The following is an 18,576-nucleotide window of genomic DNA, read 5'->3' on the forward strand; positions in this document are numbered from 1 at the left end:
CCTCAATGAAAGAGTAACTCTCCCATTGCTCCCGTTTCCTTCGGAAGGAAGGCAAATTACTAACCATGAACCTCAAGGCCTGGCCGGATCTGGCCCTTTCCCTGCCTCTCTCCTCTCACCCCTCTCCCCTCACTCACTGGCTGCAGCCATAACAGCCTCCTTGCTGTCCCTTCCTCATACTAGGTACCTCCCACTCCAGGGCCTTTGCACTGCTGTTCCCTGTACCTGAAAGACTTTCTCCCCATGCATCTGCGTGCATACCTCATTTCCTTCAAATCTTTGTTCAAATGTAACTTCCTCAGAGAGGCCTTCCCTGACTATCCTGTTCAAATTGCAACTCTCCTACCCACCCTCACTTCCTATGCACCCCGCCCCCAGCTTTATTTCTGTCCATGGCACTTACTGCCATCTGACCCGCTATATATTTTCTTACTTATCTTATTCACTGTCCATCTTAGCCCCTGTCTGTTCTTCTACCCTGAAGCCCTCAAATAGAACATGAGCGCCTGTTTTATTCACAGCTATATCACCAGCATTAGCATGAGGCCTAGCTGACAGTGGGGACTCAATACACATTAGCTGAAGGAATGAGTGACAGAGCTGTGGGCCCTGTGTCTGAGCCCCCGGGTGAAGGGGGGGCAGGCCGGCTGGAGCATGAGACTGCAGAGGTCTGTCTAGACCCCACAGGCCAGGGGAGAGTGGTGATGGCTGTGGAAGCAACAATGACTAAGACACATTGTTCTTGGACCTGCATGCCCAATCTCACACAGAACCCCCAGGAATACCCACTAAGGCGCCCAGGAAGCAGCTGAGACCACGAGGCTGGGCCAGCGCTAAGAGTGTGAAGACAGGCTTTCCAGCATGTCGTCACTGAGAGGCTGGATCCATCCTGGGAATTCCACCTCAGCCCAGCCTCTGCCTCAAGATCCATTCGTTCCACAAACACTGAGCACCTGCTCTGTGCCCGGTCCTCAGCTGGGCAGTGCTGGGGACACACACAGTGCTGGTGTCCAAGACAGTCCCGATTCTGCTCTCCAGGGGCTCCCAGTCCCGTGGAGGAGACAGATGGACAGTGCCAACCCAGAGTGGGCAGAGCTTGGGACAGGGGAGCCCAGGGAGCTGTGAGAGTCCTGACCCAGTCTGAGAGGCTCAAGGAAGGCTTCCTAGGGAAGGAAACATCTGAGATGTGCAGAACTGTAATGACCCACCATGTAAAGAAGGGAGAAACATGTGCAAAGGCTATGAGGGAAGACAGCAAGGCACACCCCTGGAAATAAAAGAGCTCAGAGCTGCTAATCCCAGGGGACATTTAGTAATATCTGAAGACATTTTGGGTTGGAAGGGGTGTGTATGTTACTGACTACTGTGCAGAGGTCAGGATGTTAAACATCCTAAAATGCACAGGACGGCCCCTCACAGTGAAGAATTATCTAACCCAAAATGTCAATAGTGCTGAGGCTGAGAAATCCTAGTGTGGTCTGAGGAAGTCAGCTCATGCAAGACCTTGATCTGCTCAAGAATTTGTACTTTATCCTGAAGGCAAAGGAATACGTCTTGAAAAGTTTTAAGCAAAAGTGGGACAAGAGAAGATTGGAGAGGGCAGTCTCTGGAAGCTTAGGGCAACCAAGCCAGGAAAGCCCCTGAAGACAGGGACTGAGTCCTCTTTCGAATGCTACACAGCAAAAACATTTCCTGAGGCCAACCCCTGGGGCCAGGCCCTGGGTAAAGGTACTGAACCAGGTATGTTGGGCTCTGTCACACAAATCTCATCCTGGTGTCCTCCCAGGTGATATTATTTGCCCCTCCTCTTGGCTCCCTCAGTCCCTGGCACAGACTTTTGTCACCACCCTAGTCATCCAGGATTATAATTCTTTACATGTCAGTGTCTCCTACACAACTGATGGCAGCCACACGTCTGTTAGCCATCTTTGTGGCCCGTCACATGGCTGCCCTCCTGACCAACCTCTCCATTTACCACCGGAGAAAAAAGGGCCTCAAGACGGAAAGGAATTAGCACAAGGTCCCAGAGAAAGTCAGCTTCACTCTCCCCTCCCAACCCCTGTGCTCCTCTCCCCTTGTGCTGCCTCCCGTATGTCACTGACATCCCAGTGGGTGGGTCGACAGCACCTTGCTGTCACTGCATCGATTCCCGAAATGCCTAAACGGTGGCTGCCTGAACGAGCTAGTTATGTTCTGCAGCCTCAGTTTAGTTGAGGTGGCAATGGGTCAGAAGTCATCAGCACCGAAACTAATTCCCCCACAGGATTAGTTTTATGATAAAGCACACCCATCCCAGTCCTGACTACCTTGGGTCAGCAATGTCTGATTAACTGCTACATGGAATGGATCCCCCTACCCAACCTGGACGACCTTTTGCAAGCGCCTTATTCTCTCTGTTCCTTGGATGCCTGTCTGTAAAATGGGTCTGTCAGCCTCCACAGCCTATGCCCTCACCTGATTACCTGACTTGCCCTAGAGCTACAAAACTCCCAATTAATCAGTCATCGTCCACACGTCGGTCACCGCGAGAGAGACCCTGAACGCCAGACCACGCTAGGAACGGTCTTGGAGTTTGGAATCACGGAGACAAGAACCCAGGGCTCCTGGATACAAATCTGCGTTCCTCCGCACCACTGTCTCCGGCTGGAGCAATGAGCCTGGTGGCCACCCCGCGCGACCGTGCGCGGGACCCAGCGCGCAACAGAGCCCCGCTTCCCGCACTGTCTGACCTCCCGGGCCGCCCGGCCCCGCCTGGGCCCGGTATTCAAGGTGCCTCTGGGCAAGGAGCCCCAAATGCACGGGATTCCGTGAAAGAGGACAGGACACGCCCCGTGGGAGGACCCCCAGGTGGGGAAGAACCCCTGAGGCCCTTCTCGGCCTCCGTACCTGACCGGAGCTGCCTCCCCCGGCCGCCACCACGGCGCTGCCGGCCCCGTCCGCCTCCTGCGCCGCCGCCATCTTCCCGCTCCGGGTCCCCGCCCCCGCCGCCAGCCCCGCCCCGTCCCCGACGGCGCCAGCGCGATCGCGCGAGATTTCACCATTTGCCCGACACACCGGCCACCGTAACGACAAGCGAGCCTCAGCCACGCCTCTCGGGAGAGCCACTTCCGGCTGTGAAAGAACCAACCCGGCCACCGTACTCCCCCTTTCCAGTAGCAGGTTTGTTTTCACTTATGGGACCCCCGCCTGCCCCAAACTCTCAGGGCTGTCTTGGCCAACATGTGCGCTTCTGCACCCGCTAATAAACCCGCCTCTTCCAGCTACAGGAAGGAGCCCTCTAGGCCGTCCTGTCCGCTCGCCCAGCCGGTTCTTCGGGTCCTTTCTGTTCCATGTTCCTTGAGTGTTCCCTGCCACCCTAACGCTTCAAAACGTTATGTTTGAGCCACGCCTCTCCTGCATGAAAGGAACCTTCCTGGCTACCATACCCAGATTTGGAGAGTAGGGCTTTTGGCCAATGCCCTCGCCCTCACCCTCTGACCCCTCTTCCTAACTCAATATAAAGATGAACTGGGACTTTAAGGAAATTGATTAGGCTGGGAGGTCTATGGGAGGAGCTGGGCTCGTTGAACTCTATGGTACTAACTTCCTTTTCATAAAACTCTATGGTTCTAACTTCCTGTCTTCTTGCCTTAAATACCCTCCATTTTACCGCACAAGCGAGACTGTGCACGTGACTTGCCGGGTTTGTGTGTATTGTGTTGCATGTTTTTTTTCTTTTTCCCTTTCCCGAATAAATCCTTTTTGGTGACGTACTACTTAGTTGATATTATTGTTCAGTCAGTATTTTGGGGGGCTCGCCAAGAATCCAGAGAAGAACAAACCCTAACGGCTTCAGAGCAGGTGAGCAACCAACTCCTGGTACCACACAAAAAGCCGTTTTCGCTCACTGCTTGCTCTCCGATTCAGAATCCTTGGGTAAGTTCCCCTGGAGTCGATCTAACGCTTTCTGCGTTTAAAGCTCTCTGGGCTTTATTCGGGAATTGTTCAAGAATGCTTCTGTGTGTGTGCGTGGTGTGTACATGTGTTAAAAGACCTTGTTTATTTGTTTGTTGTCTGTGAGGGCTCAATTTGACGCCTTCGCCTGATTTCTTTGGAAACAGGTTGGCCTTTGAGACAAAACTGGCTTTCACCTAAAGATCCCTTTGGGGACAGGGTTTATTTCTACTGAAATTAGTCAGTTTGGTCCATTGTTCGACTGCGTCTCATTGAGAGAAGTGCCACCCGACCTATAACGACGCTCCCAGGGTCGGTTATTTTCTTAGCACTGGCTTTTAGCCTTTGCCCTGTTTCTCTGATCAGACTGTTTCTAGAATGAGGCTGATTGGTGTCTGACCTGCAGGTTGTTTGAGCTATAATTGTTTTGGGATCTCAACTATCGAAATAGACGACTAAGATCGTCCCTCCTCCACCAAGGACACAGGCAGAGTACATGGTTAAAAGCTGTGGGGGATTTTCATGCGCATATTTAACTAAATGGACAGATCTGATTAAAAGTAGTTTAAATTATCAGTGGCCACTGTGGGGAACTTGTGAGATCCCCAAACTTAATTTTCTTAAAACCAAATTGGAGAACAGCGTTAGAATTGATGAAGCTGAGTGGAATGCCTATTATCAATGGCACATTGAGGCTTCCAAAGAAGACCATGAATCTGAAGTTGGCTTTTTATGAAATAAAGTCTTAAGGTTAACAGGCTGTTAAAAATTCCAAGGAGAAAAGATGGCGTCTGAAGCCTCCCGCTCTCCGTCTGCGGCTCTGTCATGCCCTTCCCCCACTACCCCACTATCTTGTGCTCCACCCTCAGGACCACCCTGTTCTATGGATGCTTGTCTCCATCCTGTCCCCCACCCCTGTGGCCTCACACTCCACCCCCCACACCGCCATTCAAGCCTCCCACTACCACCTCTCTTGCCTTTGGCTCCGCCCCCAGTGCCACTTTCCCTTGAGTCCTCTCCTGCCTTTTTCCCTCTGAACTTACCAGCACTTCCCCATTTAGGATTAAACCCTCTGGGGATCCTAACACCGCAAGTTTCCTATTCCCCTGGACCAAAGCTGAGTGTCATGCAGAGTGGCATGCGGGGTCTCTGGTCCTGCTCCCCACATAAGAACATCAGAACGTAGGACATGGTGAGGCCAAAAAGGAACACCCACGGAGCCATAGGTAGGGGAGTCACACCACTATAGTCTCATTGGCAGCTGGGTTGGACACACAGGAAGCAGGAGCCACAGAATCCGCAACCTGCTGTCCGCTTCTCTCTGCCAACCAGCCTCACTTGCTAACTGCAATCCGCTCTTGCTAGCTCAGCCACCGTCTTCTTGCTAGCCCCCATTTTCTGCTAGCGTAGCCACAGCAGTTATATTAGTGGCCAATGGCTCACTGGTTACAGCTGACGGCCAACTAGCCACAGCTGATGGCCATCCAATCACAGTTGGCCATTTACTGTCTGAGCCAGCACCTTTCCACGTGAGGCCGAGAGCCTGGAAACTGTACTCCTGACTCTGTCCCCACGCTGAGTTAGGAGCCATTGTAAAGGAATTCCCTAAGGTAACTGAGGACCCTCACGAGTTTGCTGAGGCATTTGATGTAATTGTTCAGGCCTATGAGCCTGGATTTTCTGATTGGTATCAGCTAATCATGATAGTTGGCGAAGACCAGGCTCGACACTGGATGGGAAAATCCTGAAAGAGACTTAGAAAAGCAAACCTCCAAGGAAGCTAGGGAACTTGCTCGAAAACTTCATCGAGCAATTCCTAAGGCTTCCCCAAAGCCTGTCGATGGGAGCAAACTTCAGACTTGCTCACAAAGGCCTGGCAAATCTGTTCATGACTATTATAATAGGCTTCTGGTCTTTTTAAAGAAAATACTGGTCTTCCTTCAGATGTTGACACCACACGGGTAATTTCTAATTCTTTGTCAATGGGCTGAACAAAAACCTTCCCCTCCTGGTTATGAGATCCAGGATGGGGTGGGGAGCTATAGCTACCCTAGATTTGGTGAATTTGGCCAATGAGCTTTAGGTACTCTAGACAAGGCACCTAAAAGTAAGATTGCCAAGACTTCTAATTCTTGGACTTGGCAAATGAGAGGCGCTATGCGAAACCGAAGGAGTCAGAATTTTTGCCACTACTGCCAGGAGTGGCGACACTTGAAAAGGGATTGCCGTAAGTTTAAGCGTCGCTTCACACATGCTCAGCAGTCTAACCAGCCTTTTCCAGGTTTTTCTAATCCCCAGTGATGGGTCTCTGAGGTACTGCAGGGGCTTTTTCCTATCTTTCCTCTTAATCGGCGTTTCTTCACAATGGAAAAGAAACTATTTCTATTCTTGTTGACACTGGTGCTACACTCTCGATGCTCAACCCCACTTTCAAAACAGCCCCTGCCTCAGAGTCAAAAGACACTTCAAATAGTGGGGATTTCAAACAGACCTCAACAGGTTTACATACCTGAACCTTTTCCCTTTTGTGTAGGCTCTTTAAGAGACACACAATGTTTTCTCCTTCGTTTTTCTACTCCTACCCATTGGGCAGAGACTTAGAGAAGTGTCACGCTGGGGCATCCTTTTCTCGAAAAGGAGAAATAATGTTAGTGCTTGACGGTAACTCTCAGAATGACCAACTAGGTGAATTACGTGGCTTTTCAGGATCTTTTATTTGTGCCGTTTTTGGTGGTACAGTAGCTGAATCTGAGAGCACTGATCAGTTGTCCCTATGGGACACATTCCCATCTTCTCTATGGGCAATGGGCAGAATCCACAGTGCAACTCCTGTTAAGATCCAAATTGATCCTTCAAAGCCTCTGCCCACAATTAATATTCTATAAGTAAAGAGGCCTTTCAAGAAGGTATAAAGCCCATGATAGAAGATAACATAACTCAAGGCCTTATTATTCCTTGCACTAGTCCTTGTAACACTCCTGTCTTACCTGTGATGGACGAGGGTGGAGGTTTGTCCAGGACCTCTGAGCAATAAACCACGTTGTTATCCCTCAACACCCCGTTGTTCCTGACCCTCATACGCTGCTGGCATCCATTCCAGCTGGAAGTAAATTCTTTACAGTAATTGATTTAGGCAGTGCATATTTTAGCATCCCAGTTGATAAAGCCAGCCAATACCTTTTTTGCCTTCACCTGGGAAGGAAAGCAATTTACCTGGACAGTAATGCCTCAAAGTTTTACTGTGAAAGCCTTTATTTCTCACAGATTCTGAAGACTGACTTGGACGATGTAGTTTTCCCTAAAGGTTCCAACGTGTTGCAATATGTGAATTGATTTATTTCTATGTTCTTCTCAGGTTTCCTCACAGGAAGATAGCATCCATCTGTTGGAACTTTTGGGCTTAAAGGGACATACGTGGTCTGACAATTAAGTTGTGAACTTGCCACCATGCCCTTGTATTGGCAACACTGTACAAACAGCTTGGTAACGTTTCATAACCTTGGTGTGGTGGTGTCTTGCTAAGTGGTGTTCATTATTGCCTGTTTTTGTGTGCCATTGTGAGAATGTCTGGGCTTGAATTAGAGCAACGAACAAACATTAAACTTCTTGTTAAACTTGGAAAGAGTAGAAGTGAAATCAGGGACATGTTAGTCCAAGTTTATGGGGACAATGCCATGAAGAAAATGGCAGTGTACAAATGGATTAAATGTTTTTCTGAGGGAAGAGAACATGTCACTGATGAAGAGTGCTTATGGCAGCCGGTAATGAGCAAAACTGATAAAAACATTGCAAGAATTCGTCAAATTGTGCGTCAAAATCGTCAGCTGACTGTGAGAAGCATAGCGGATCAAGTAAACATCGATAGAGAAACAGTTAAGAAAATCTTAACTGAAAATCTTGGCATGAGAAAGGTGTGTGCTCAAATGGTCCCAAAGGAGCTCACCGATGAACAAAAGCAAAGGAGAGTCGAAGTTTGCCAAGACCTTTTGGAGAGGCAAGACGATGTTTTGGGCCGTGTTATCACTGGTGATGAAACATGGGTGTACCAATACGGCCCTGAAACAAAGTATCAAAGTGCACAATGGAAGTCAGCCAATTCTCCACAAACAAAAAATTTCCACCAGTCCAAATCAAGAGTCAAAACGATGTTGCTAACCTTTTTTGATATCAGAGGGATTATTCATTATGAATTTGTACCAACTGGACAAACAGTTAACCAAGTTTACTATTTGGAAGTGCTGAAAAGGCTGCGTGAAAAAGTTAGACAAAACCGACCTGAACTTTTCGCCAACAATTCATGGCTCTTGCATCACGACAATGCACCAGCTCACACGGCACTGTCTGTGAGGGAGTTTTTGGCCAGTAAACAAATCACTGTATTGGAACACCCACCTTACTCACCTGATCTGGCCCCCAATGACTTCTTTCTTTACCCGAAGATAAAGGAAATATTGAAAGGAAGACATTTTGATGATATGCAGGACATCAAGGGTAATACAATGACAGCTCTGATGGCCATTCCAGAAAAAGAGTTCCAAAATTGCTTTGAAGGGTGGACTAGGCGCTGGCGTCAGTGCATAGCTTCCCAAGGGGAATACTTGGAAGGTGACCGTGGTGATACTCAATAATGAGGTATGGAGCATTTTTCAAGGGTAAGTTCGCGAACTTACTTGTCAGGTTGTTATGTTGTGGTTCTGTTTTAAATTCTTATTAAGCCCTGCACCTGTTGCCTGTTAACCCTGGATACAAGCTGTTCCCGTCCGTGCACTTTCCCTCTAATGTGAGAGATGACACCCAGAAGAGGTGCTTCCTGACATCAAGGGACAAAAACGCTGAAGACGGAAGACCTGACTTGATCAGCGATGCTTTTGGAGAAAGACCTTGGTCAAAAGGGGGAATGATGAAGATGAACTGGGACTTTAAGGAAACCAATCAGGCTGGGAGGTCTGTGGGAGGGAGCTGGGCTTGTTGAACTCTGGCCCTACTGGCAACTTCCTTTTCATAAAACTTTGGCTCTAACTTCCTGTCTCCCTGCCTTAAATACCCTCCATCTTAGCAGCACACAAGCCAGAATGGGCGGGGGGCGGGGGGGGGGGTGCTGGGTCTGCACGTGCTGCGTTGCACCCTTTTTTGTGAATAAATATTTGGTGACAGAATACCTAGTTGATATCATTGTTCAGTCAACATGCGACCCTTTCCCTCGACAAGTCCCCTTAGGTTATAGTATGGTGCATTCAGAGTACTATTTCAGGGTTCTCATGGCCACCACACCTCCAAATTGGATATTGTCAGCCCGTCCCCACGCTCATGCCACCACTAGCACACAGGCGTGTTCTCAGCACTCTGCTTTCTGGCAAACCTAGCAGCTCTGTACTAGGCTTCAAGGGTTCTAAGAGCTCCGTACTTATTAGCTCTGTATCTTTCTGCAGCTCTAAACTAGGACGAGTTTTAACACATTTTTTGTGGGAAACGAGTAAACTCGTCATATCGCCTCTAGTTGGAACCGGCAAAAATTTTGCAAAGTAAATAAATAGAGACCTCTTTTTAAACTAAAACACTGAAAGTTTCATAGAAAAATATCAAATAGATCGAAAGATATGAATATTTTACGGAAAGTCTAATTTTGGCGAGAAAATGTCAAAAAAGCCCCGTGTTACGACGCAATTTGGCGGGAAAATGCCCGCTTACAAAGTGTTAAAAGACCACTGGCTTGGGGAGAGTGTTACGGAGGCCCAGAGAGGACAAGATTCTCAGCGGCTGTTGAACCTTCACCAGTGAATTGGGTAGAGGTCTGTCATGCAGGGTCTCTGGTCCTCCTCCCCGCATAAGAATGCAGGATATGGTGAGGCGGAAAAAGAACACCAACAGAGCCATAGATGGGGGGGTCATACCACTATAGTCTCGCTGGCGACTGGATTGGAGACACAGGAAGCAGGATCCTCCCATCTGCTTCTCTGCCAACCAACCAACCCCCTAGCGTAGCCACGGCAGTTATATTAGTGGCTAATGGCTAATGGGTAACAGCTGATGGCCATCTAATAACCCAGCCAGCACCTTTCCACGTGAGGCCGAGAGCCTGGAAACTGCTCTCTGGGGCTCTGTCCCCACAGGTCTGACCTGGGTTTACACCTGGTTGTGCTACTAATGGGCTAAATGATCCTGGACAAGTGACATCTCTTTAAGCCTCAGTTTCTTCCTCTTGTAAACTAGGCATTATAATATAATAGTACCTGCTATCCCTCTTCCCCTCCTGCCCGCCCCCCGGGGGAGGGCTGGGAAGACCCAGTGAAATCTTCTCTATAAATCACCTGGCTCACGTGATCCACATCGTGTGCTGTTACTACCAACTTGACACGTTGCGTAGGAGGGCAGGCTTTGCATCGGGATGTTCTAATGACCGTTTTACTGGCTGCTTCCCTCCAAGTTGAAGCTCAGTAATATCACCACCTAGTCCCCCACGCTGGGCGGGGCACTGCCCTCCAGTCCTCCAAAATCCCTGCCCCCTTGAGGTCATCACTGTCAGGGATGGCTGTGGGTGTCTTGCCCCCGGGCTGTTACGATGACTGCTCTGTCCTTCAGCACTGCCCCAGGGGATGATTGCTGAGTGATGAAGACAGCAGAGGGAAAGGATGAAACTCCAGTGCAGAAGGTGAATGACAACCTCTGAGGACCAACACAAGGGCAAGAAAGCTTGCCAGTCCCCTTACAGATAATAATGCCACATACTAACAATTCTGAAGTCGTAGGCCCATTCTTTAAGGATGAATGAACAGACTGATGAAGCCCCCCAGACGGGCAGATTGAGATTTTGTGGGCTTTTCTTTAAAAGTACAAAAATTACACATACAAATTTAAACAGAGGACCCCAGAAAGCCCAGGCAAGTGAGGGGCTTTGAAGCTTAATTTTCTCCAGTTTCACTGTAACCCCATCTCTGCTCAGTTCTAGATACAAAATGCCCCAACCTGTCTTCCCTCTCACATACAGGTGAGTCCTGATCTGTTATAGCATGAGAGGTTCTGTGCCTCTTAGATGAGACCCCTGCAAAGCCCTTCCCCATGGCTGTTGAATGACCCAATAAATTTTTCCATTCCTTCTAACGGGTATGGAACTCAAAGACCAGACCCACTCTGCCCTCCACTAGGGGACGCCCAATACCGTCCAGAGGCTGTGAATTCAGGTTTTAAGGGAGGAAAGCCGGGGACCCGAACTTCTGGGTCCTAAGGAGAAGAGGTTGAGGGACCGGACGCCTGAGTTCTGGGGGAGGAAGAGTCTGGGGTCCTGAGGGGAAGAGGCCTGGGGTGGGGGCCTGAGAAAGGAAGGAGGAGTCTGGGTCGGGCACCAGGATTGGTTGGAAGCAGAACTGGCCTGGGCAGAGGTTTGGTTTGGCTTGAGTCCGTGGGAAACAAGTGGACAGAGCAGGGATTGTTCCTCCAGGGTCCCCCCTCCCCATCACACCCTAGGTTTGGCAGCCTCAACTCTTCGGCCCTGGGGACTTGGGGACATTTCCCACAACCTCTTCCCGAGGCCCCTGTTTTCCACTAGACACAGCTGCTTAGCCTCAGGACCTGGGAAAAGTGCCCCAACAGTGCTGAAAGGCTGGCCGGAGGTTAATGCCAAGTAGATTAGGAGAAATACAGGCCTTGTGTCCTCAGAAGCCAACAGCCCCACCCCTAGGACTTGGGGGCCCAGGAACACCCTCTATTCCCTCAGGGTCCTGGAGTCCAGACCCCCAGCCCCTCTGCCATGAGCTTCAGCACTCCTCACACCACAGAGTGCCTGTTCTTATTTGCACACCCTGTGCTTTTTGCCTGAGGCCCCTCTTCCAAGGGCTAGGACCTAAGGGCCAAGTGAGTGCCCCTGCCCCACTCCAGCAACAGGAGCCCCAGCCACACTGCTGTGATACACAACCCTGTGACCAGCCCAGATAGGTCCTCCTGATGGCCCTCCCTGCTCCGGAACCTTATCCAAGGGGGCTGCAGGCTGGTCTTGATCTCCTCACTTCCTCTCCTTTTCTTCATGGCCTACATTACTGTCTGAAGTTATCTTTTCCATTGGTCGGCTTGCTCATCTGCCTGCCCCACTGCCCACCCTACACCGCCCCCATCCTCTCTGTGGCCTTAGAATGGAACAGAGCTCCTGGTCCTGAGTAGGAGCGCAGGGAATGTTATGACTGTTGCCCATAAGAAGAGAATTGGGGCAGCTGGTTTGCTCAGTGGTTAGAGCGCAGAGCTCATCACACCCAGGTCGCCAGTTTGATTCCCACGTGGGCCAGTGAGCTGCGCCCTCCACAACTAGATTAAAAAACGACTTTGGGTGGTGAACACACAATGTGAGATACAGATAATGAATTGTACACCTGAAATCTATGTAACTTTACTAACAATTGGCACCCCAATAAACTTCAATTAAAAAAAAATAGAAAAAAACAACTTGACGTGGAGCTGATGGGTCCTGGAAAAACCCACTGTTTCCCAATAAAAATAAATAAAAGAAGAAGAGAACAACTAACACTTCATACCACAAAGCTGTAATCACTAAAACCGTATGGAGTTGGGCCAGGACCCAACAACAGCTTTTTGAGGAGCCACATGAAGACAAAACTCGCTGTCTTTTCCTAGCTGGTATCCCCAGGGCCTGGTAGGTTCGCAATAAATGCATGTGGGATGAATGTATAGGAATTGTCACGGAGCACAGCTTTTGCAGGTCTGTGCTCGTGGGTCCCAGCCAACCTGGGCACTGACTTCCTACACTCAGCAGTAACTTGTGGGCACCAGTCTCCCCTCTGTCACAGGACCGATGGACAGCTCCATACAATGACATATTTAATGTGTCAGTCCAGGACCTCGACTCTGCTAGAAGCTACTGCAGGTTAGCTGCATCCATAGCGTGTCATTTTACAGATAAGAAAGAAGGACCTTGGTGAAGGACAGTCTCTAATTTTGTTGTGATCATATATTGTTATTCACCTCTTTATTCCCACTAACCAGGTTACAGCTACATATATACAATAGGCACTCAATAAATTTTGGCTGGACTGAATGACTGTCTCCATCTTGGCCCCTGAGGTCTCAGAAAAGCAACCACATCAAAGAGAATAAACTTGCCTTTTTTTTTTTTTTAATAATAAGAAATCAAGCTAAAGTTGGGAGCAGGATGCTAGGAAGTGGGGGGTAGGTCAGGCAGCCAAGGAGTTGCTGGGGTCTGGACTTTCCCCTCCCTCTGGACTCCCCTTTCCCGTGATTGGGGGCCCAGCTGTTATTCTTCTCCCTTCAGCAGATGAAGGACTTGGTCAGTAAAAATCCCTGCATAAGTGCTCACAGCCGCCGTGCTTTTGCTGTACACGTCCCTGGGGAGAAAGAACAGAGGGTCTGAGGGAGGAGGTGCTGGGGGCCTGGACTCCTGGGTCTGAGGGAGGAGGTGCTGGGGGCCTGGACTCCTGGGTCTGAGGGAGGAGGTGCTGGGGGCCTGGACTCCTGGGTCTGAGGGAGGAGGGGCTGGGGGGTCTCCGCTCCTGGGTCTGAGGGAGGAGGGGCTGGGGGCCTTGACTCCTGGGTCTGAGGGAGGAGGGGCTGGGGGCTGGGACTCCCAGTGCCTGGCGTGGGGGTGGGGTGATACCTGATCTTCTCATCCATGGAGGGCAGATATGTCTTCTTGTACAGATTCTCGGCAGCTGTTCTGGCTGTATCCCAGTAACTAAACAGTGATTCTTGCATCTTAGAGAGCAGTGTTAGGCTGGTGGCCTCATCTTGTGGGGTCCCTTGGACCTCTGCAGGGGGAGAATACGAATACGTTAGGGAGAGCTGATGGGCCTGCAGCAGGGGGAGAACGGGCAGGAAAGGAGAGGAGGGGGCAGGGGCAGGGCCAGAGGGGAGCTGGGCTGGGAAAATGTTTAGGGCTCCTCACCCTCCTGGCACACCTGCCTCCCCTGCTGAGCACACTCACCAAATCCCAATACCAGGAGGATGAGAAACAGAGCCAGGAGGTATCGGGTGCCCATGGCGTCAGAAGATCTGGAACACTGAGGAGAGTATGGGGGCAGGGCCACTGGAGACATCTGTTCCTGGGGTCCCCGCACTCATAGGGAGGGGGCTGGGCTCCCCCTCTCCCACACCCCTACCCATGTCAGGTTCCTCATGGGTTGACTTGGGCCTCCTTGTCTGACACTCTATGATTCTACTCCTGATTTTAACATCTTAATTCTAATATCCATTCATTCATTCACTCAAGAAGCAGTTCTTGAGCACCTACTACGTTCCAAGCACAGTGCTGAGCCCAGGCATGAACACAGCAACAGCCCTACCCTTGGGAAGCCCACATGAGAGAGAAACACAAGGAACAAATATTAAATGAGTAAAATATAATAGAGTGTCACATGGAGATAAGCGCTCTGGATGGAGAAGGGTGTTGTGTAGCCTGGAAAAGCCTCAGCAGAGGGTGACATTTATGCTAAGACCCAGTCAGTGCAGGACCAGGACATACACCGCAGATTCGGGGAAGGACCACTATCTGGCTGACCGTGTTTCTGCTGCAGGGGCCCTGCTCTACCCTCATTTGCACATTCCGTCTGTCTGTCCATCCGTGTAGTTGTGAGAAGGTTCAGATCCGACCCAGGAGGGAGACCAGCATGGGCAAACATTTACGTTTCTAAATTCTGTGTTTCTAACACAGGAATTAACATCTTGACTCTTGTGGTTTCTGATTTAACAATCTTTGCCCCCTCCCTGAGGACCACCCCTCCATTTCGGTCCCTCTCTTACCAGACTCTGGCAGGCGGTCCTCACCAGTTCCCAAGGGCAGAGAAAGGCTTTATAGCTCCTGGGATCCACCTCCCCTCCACGGCCGCCACCCTCACCTGGCTGCCTAGGCCAAAGTCCAGGCCAACAAAACCACTGAGTGGGTGGGGTGGGGGCACAGAGGGCAGTGACGTCCCCTGAGGTCAAGTCACAGAGAGCCCCCACTCTGAAAATTTGCCCCTGAGAGAGACAGGTCAGGTGAGAGCTGTGGAGGGGTGGGGGATTCTGGGCACCCACCAGGAATGGGGTCTGGGGTCTCTATTGCAGAAATGAAGCCAGAACTCTGAATGAGGGGTCACGGAGGGGACCTGCAAACCTCCATTTTTCAACCTCCATCCCAAACTGAGGAGCCTGAAGTCTCCTGCCCCCCACAATCCCAGGACTTGTGAGTCTCAGGACTGAGAGGAGGTCATCCTCCTCCCTCCTTCCCCCAAAGCCCCCCAACTGTCCCTTTCTTGCCAAGAGTCACTTCCTCTATTCATTAGTTGCTGGGAATGTGTGGGGTGGGGACACCTCTGGCCTCACGGAGGAGGGATTAGGACAGGAACACAGAGAAGAATTTCTTTATTGCAGAAGCTGTGAACATGTTAGTGCTGGTTCCTGTCCCGACAGAGAAACTGGGGACACAGGTCGTGAGCCTTGTTCAGGAGGCTGTCCTTGGAGCTCCAAAGCCAGGCCTGGGTGCGGGGGACCAGGTCCCTCAGGTGGTCATCATAGTATGTCTGCACAAAGCCCTGGAAAGTGCTGGGGACCCTGCAGGAGAAGGGACATCACAACTGAGACCCCCAACTACCCCCAAGACTGGCCCGTTCACCCCTCCTCCCTCAGATTCAAGAGTCCAGGCCCCCAGCCCCTCCTCCCTCAGACCCAGAAGCCCAGGCCCCCAGCCCCTCCTCCAGGAGTTGAGTCTCCCAGCCTCTCCTGCGCATACTCACTGGAACCACTGCCACTTCTCTCTAGTTTTTGTCACCAGCGGTTCCATCAAGTTCTTCACTGTGTTCCGCACCTTGTTCCAGGAACTACCCACTAGCTCTTGTGGGGGACTTGGGGTTCCAGCAAGCACTATTTTTTGGCATTCTAGGTGAGACCAGGGGCAACTTGGGTAGGCTGGAATCTCAGAACCCTACCTCCTCCCCTTTTTTCCATGCTCACTGTCACTGTCCCTACTGGTGACCCAAGGTCAGCCCCTTGCCAGTCTTCTCATCACTGGCCTTCACCTTCTTGTATGTCCCTCTGACCATTTGCCCCCCTTCAGCCATTGGTCATCTCCTTTCACCCTCTGTGCCCATGGTCCTTCCAGTCACCCCTCTGTCTGCCTGGAGTTTTCTCCCTCTGTCTGTCACCCCGCCTCACTGCCTGATCTTGCCGCCCCTTCTGTTCTCCTGTGGCCCCCATACCCTCTGAACTACCTCCGCAGGCAATGGAGGGAGAGCACAGGATTTTCTGCCCCCAGGATTGGAGGTTGGCAAGGCGGTGCTGTCAGTCCCTCCTGGTGGACACGTCACTTCCTTGCACCCACCTGTCTGTCCAGTGCCCACACACCTGAGCAAAGCCTCAGCTACAGAGAGTAGCCATCACACGGGTACATATGTACACACACATGCAAAGGCACCCACGTGACCTGTGGTGCACCCTCGGCCAATGATTTAACCTCTTCAAGACTCAGTTTCCCTTTCTGTAGAAGGGGATAATGATCAGACCTACCTCCTAAGGTTATGGTGGGAATTCAGAGTGAACACGCGTAAGGCACTTGGAATGGTGCCTTGCACGTTGTAGGCGTTATATAAGTGTTAAAACTTTAAGTGTAGGTACACGACCCAGATATAGTCACACCAGTATGCAGACACCCTCACCCATGTCCTACACGCAAACCTTTTGCACACACATTTACCACGGCTTCATACAAACACAAATGCAAGAGCACTGTCAGTTGCTCCATCCTCACATACACACCCCACACACGGCTGCCACTGACACATACTTGCAGACACTCACACACATCTTCATATTACGAAGCACACAAGCTCCGTACCCATGTCTGCAAACTACACTGCATGTCACATAGTCACAGTTGCACTCACACCCCACACTGCTATGGGGTCCCCACACCCACCCCCCCTCCCCGCTCCTCCTCACCCACAGTGCAGGCCAGGACCACAACGCAGAGGCAGAGGAAGGGCAGGGCCCAGGGCCTGTGTCCAGAGCGCAACATTTCTGGGGGCTCTGTCCCTCTGTGCTCAGTACTCCAGGCTGGGGGAGGGGGAGGGGGAGGCTGCACAGAGCAGAGCCCTCCCCTGGCCGCCTCCCCACGCCTCTTGGCAGGGACTTCAGAGAGAGGGGCCCAGGTGACAGAAACAATCAGAGGCTATGCCCGCCCCTGCTGGCCTCCCTCCTTCCTACCCTCCCAGCACCCTGGCCTGACAGGTGAAGGCAGAATGCTCTTCGCCCTCCTGCCCAGCACCTGATTCAAATCCTGGCTCCACCTCACACTACAGCCCCTCAGAACTGTCTGGCCTCGGTTTCCTGCTGTGTAAAATGGTCCTGCTTCAGGCAGGACATTAATTCAATGAAATGATATAAGGAAAGGTCTTAATATGGAGCCTGGCAATGAAGATGCTCACAGATCCTAGCTGTTTATGGTGATTACTTTCATCTGTTGGCTACAGGGCCAGACACACCCTCACCGCATGGCCTGGGCAAATACATTCCCTTCTCTGGGCCTCAGTGTTTTCATCTGTAAAATGGGGATGGTAATAAGCACCTGCCTCGCATATTTCATGGGTGAGGCCCTGGAGGGAAAGCTCCAGATGCTCATAGTTGGAGGTTGTCAACATCAGATTCGGGCCCAATGTTAGACAGAAAGAAAAGGAGCCTTTTTCTCCTGGAGAACCCAACCACAAGCCAGGGTCCAAGGCTCGGCCAGGGGACCATGGGTTGCAGTCCTTGGTCTAGGGTTGCCAGATAAAATACAGGATGCCCAGTGACACTGGAATTTCAGATAAATAATGCATTTTATTTCTATGTCCCATGAAATATTTGGAAATTATACTAAAAATTATTTGTTGTTTACCTGAAACTCAAATCTCACCTAGGCATCCTATGCTTTTAGGTGGTGCATCTGACTACCCTATCTTGGTCACAATCGGAATGACTGAACAGGACGGTTCTGACGCAGAGGCCTCCAGCAGAATGCTGGGTATTCCCATGATCCCAGCATGGGCTCTGGCACACAGTAGGTGTTCAACAAATATTCTCTGGCGCTCCTCACTAGCAATAATCAGCAAAATACAACCTCCTAGAGTTTCCGTCTGGGGTGATGTAGGAGTTCCAGAAATGGATGGTGGTGATGGTTGCACAATGTTGTGACTGTACTTAATGCCACTGAACTGTACACCTAAAAATGGTCAAAATGGAAACTTTTGTGTTATGTATCTTACCATAATAATAAGAAAAGAAAAAGAAAAAATTCACCATGCATTGTGTTATAAGAAGCAGCATGGTGTGTGGTTCAGAGGCTGGATCTGTATCTTTCCAGCTGTGTGACCTGGTGCAAGTTGCTTAACCTCCCTGGGCCTGTTTCTTCACCCATGTGAATGGGGGTCATGGACTACCTGCCCAGGAGAGTAGAGGAGACTGCTTACGTAAAGTGCTGTGAACAGTGCCAGATACGCCACAAAGGTGCGCAGGCAGTGTCAGCTGCTGTTTACTAAACTTGTGTTTCCTGAGCACATGCTATACATCAGATGCCTTAGCAGGGCTTTAGTATATGAAGTCATTGAACTAACTCATAACAGCTCTATCTGTATCATTCCCACTTTGCAAATAAGGAAACTGAAGCTGCAGAAGCGG

At 50.6% G+C, this 18,576-nt stretch overlaps 3 protein-coding genes and 1 long non-coding RNA gene across 4 annotated transcripts in view; 1 reads left to right on the forward strand and 3 right to left on the reverse strand.

Moving 5' to 3' along the window:
• The window catches only part of CLPTM1 (CLPTM1 regulator of GABA type A receptor forward trafficking), a 29,442-nt gene extending 26,402 nt beyond the window's left edge, over window positions 1-3,040 (reverse strand). Inside the window, exon 1 of the mRNA XM_019754877.3 lies at window positions 2,887-3,040. Within this exon, the coding sequence (XP_019610436.1) occupies window positions 2,887-2,958 (72 nt within the window). The 5' untranslated portion in view covers window positions 2,959-3,040. The remainder of the gene's footprint in view (window positions 1-2,886) is intronic.
• A 111-nt stretch (window positions 3,041-3,151) lies between these two features.
• On the forward strand, window positions 3,152-9,091 carry LOC141567434 (uncharacterized). Its single transcript, XR_012490020.2, has 2 exons — window positions 3,152-3,915; window positions 7,289-9,091. It is a non-coding gene; the product is annotated as an uncharacterized LOC141567434 (long non-coding RNA).
• Window positions 9,092-13,034: 3,943 nt separating this feature from the next.
• Window positions 13,035-14,808, reverse strand: APOC2 (apolipoprotein C2). The gene is made up of 4 exons (XM_019754880.3): window positions 14,692-14,808; window positions 13,877-13,952; window positions 13,550-13,700; window positions 13,035-13,280 (listed from the first exon to the last, which is right to left on the reverse strand). Exons 2-4 carry the CDS (start codon window positions 13,929-13,931, stop codon window positions 13,190-13,192), a joined length of 297 nt encoding a protein of 98 aa, XP_019610439.1. The 5' UTR covers window positions 13,932-13,952; window positions 14,692-14,808; the 3' UTR covers window positions 13,035-13,189.
• A 466-nt stretch (window positions 14,809-15,274) lies between these two features.
• Window positions 15,275-17,019, reverse strand: APOC4 (apolipoprotein C4). Its single transcript, XM_019754879.2, has 3 exons — window positions 16,864-17,019; window positions 15,663-15,804; window positions 15,275-15,480 (listed from the first exon to the last, which is right to left on the reverse strand). The coding sequence occupies exons 1-3, from the start codon at window positions 16,937-16,939 to the stop codon at window positions 15,315-15,317; spliced, it is 384 nt and encodes a 127-aa protein (XP_019610438.1). The 5' UTR covers window positions 16,940-17,019; the 3' UTR covers window positions 15,275-15,314.
• Between the last annotated feature and the right edge of the window lie 1,557 nt (window positions 17,020-18,576).

This window comes from Rhinolophus sinicus, chromosome 8 (genome assembly GCF_057876585.1).
Source record: "Rhinolophus sinicus isolate RSI-liver-muscle chromosome 8, RSI-T2T, whole genome shotgun sequence".
Classification (NCBI taxonomy): Eukaryota; Metazoa; Chordata; class Mammalia; order Chiroptera; family Rhinolophidae; genus Rhinolophus; species Rhinolophus sinicus.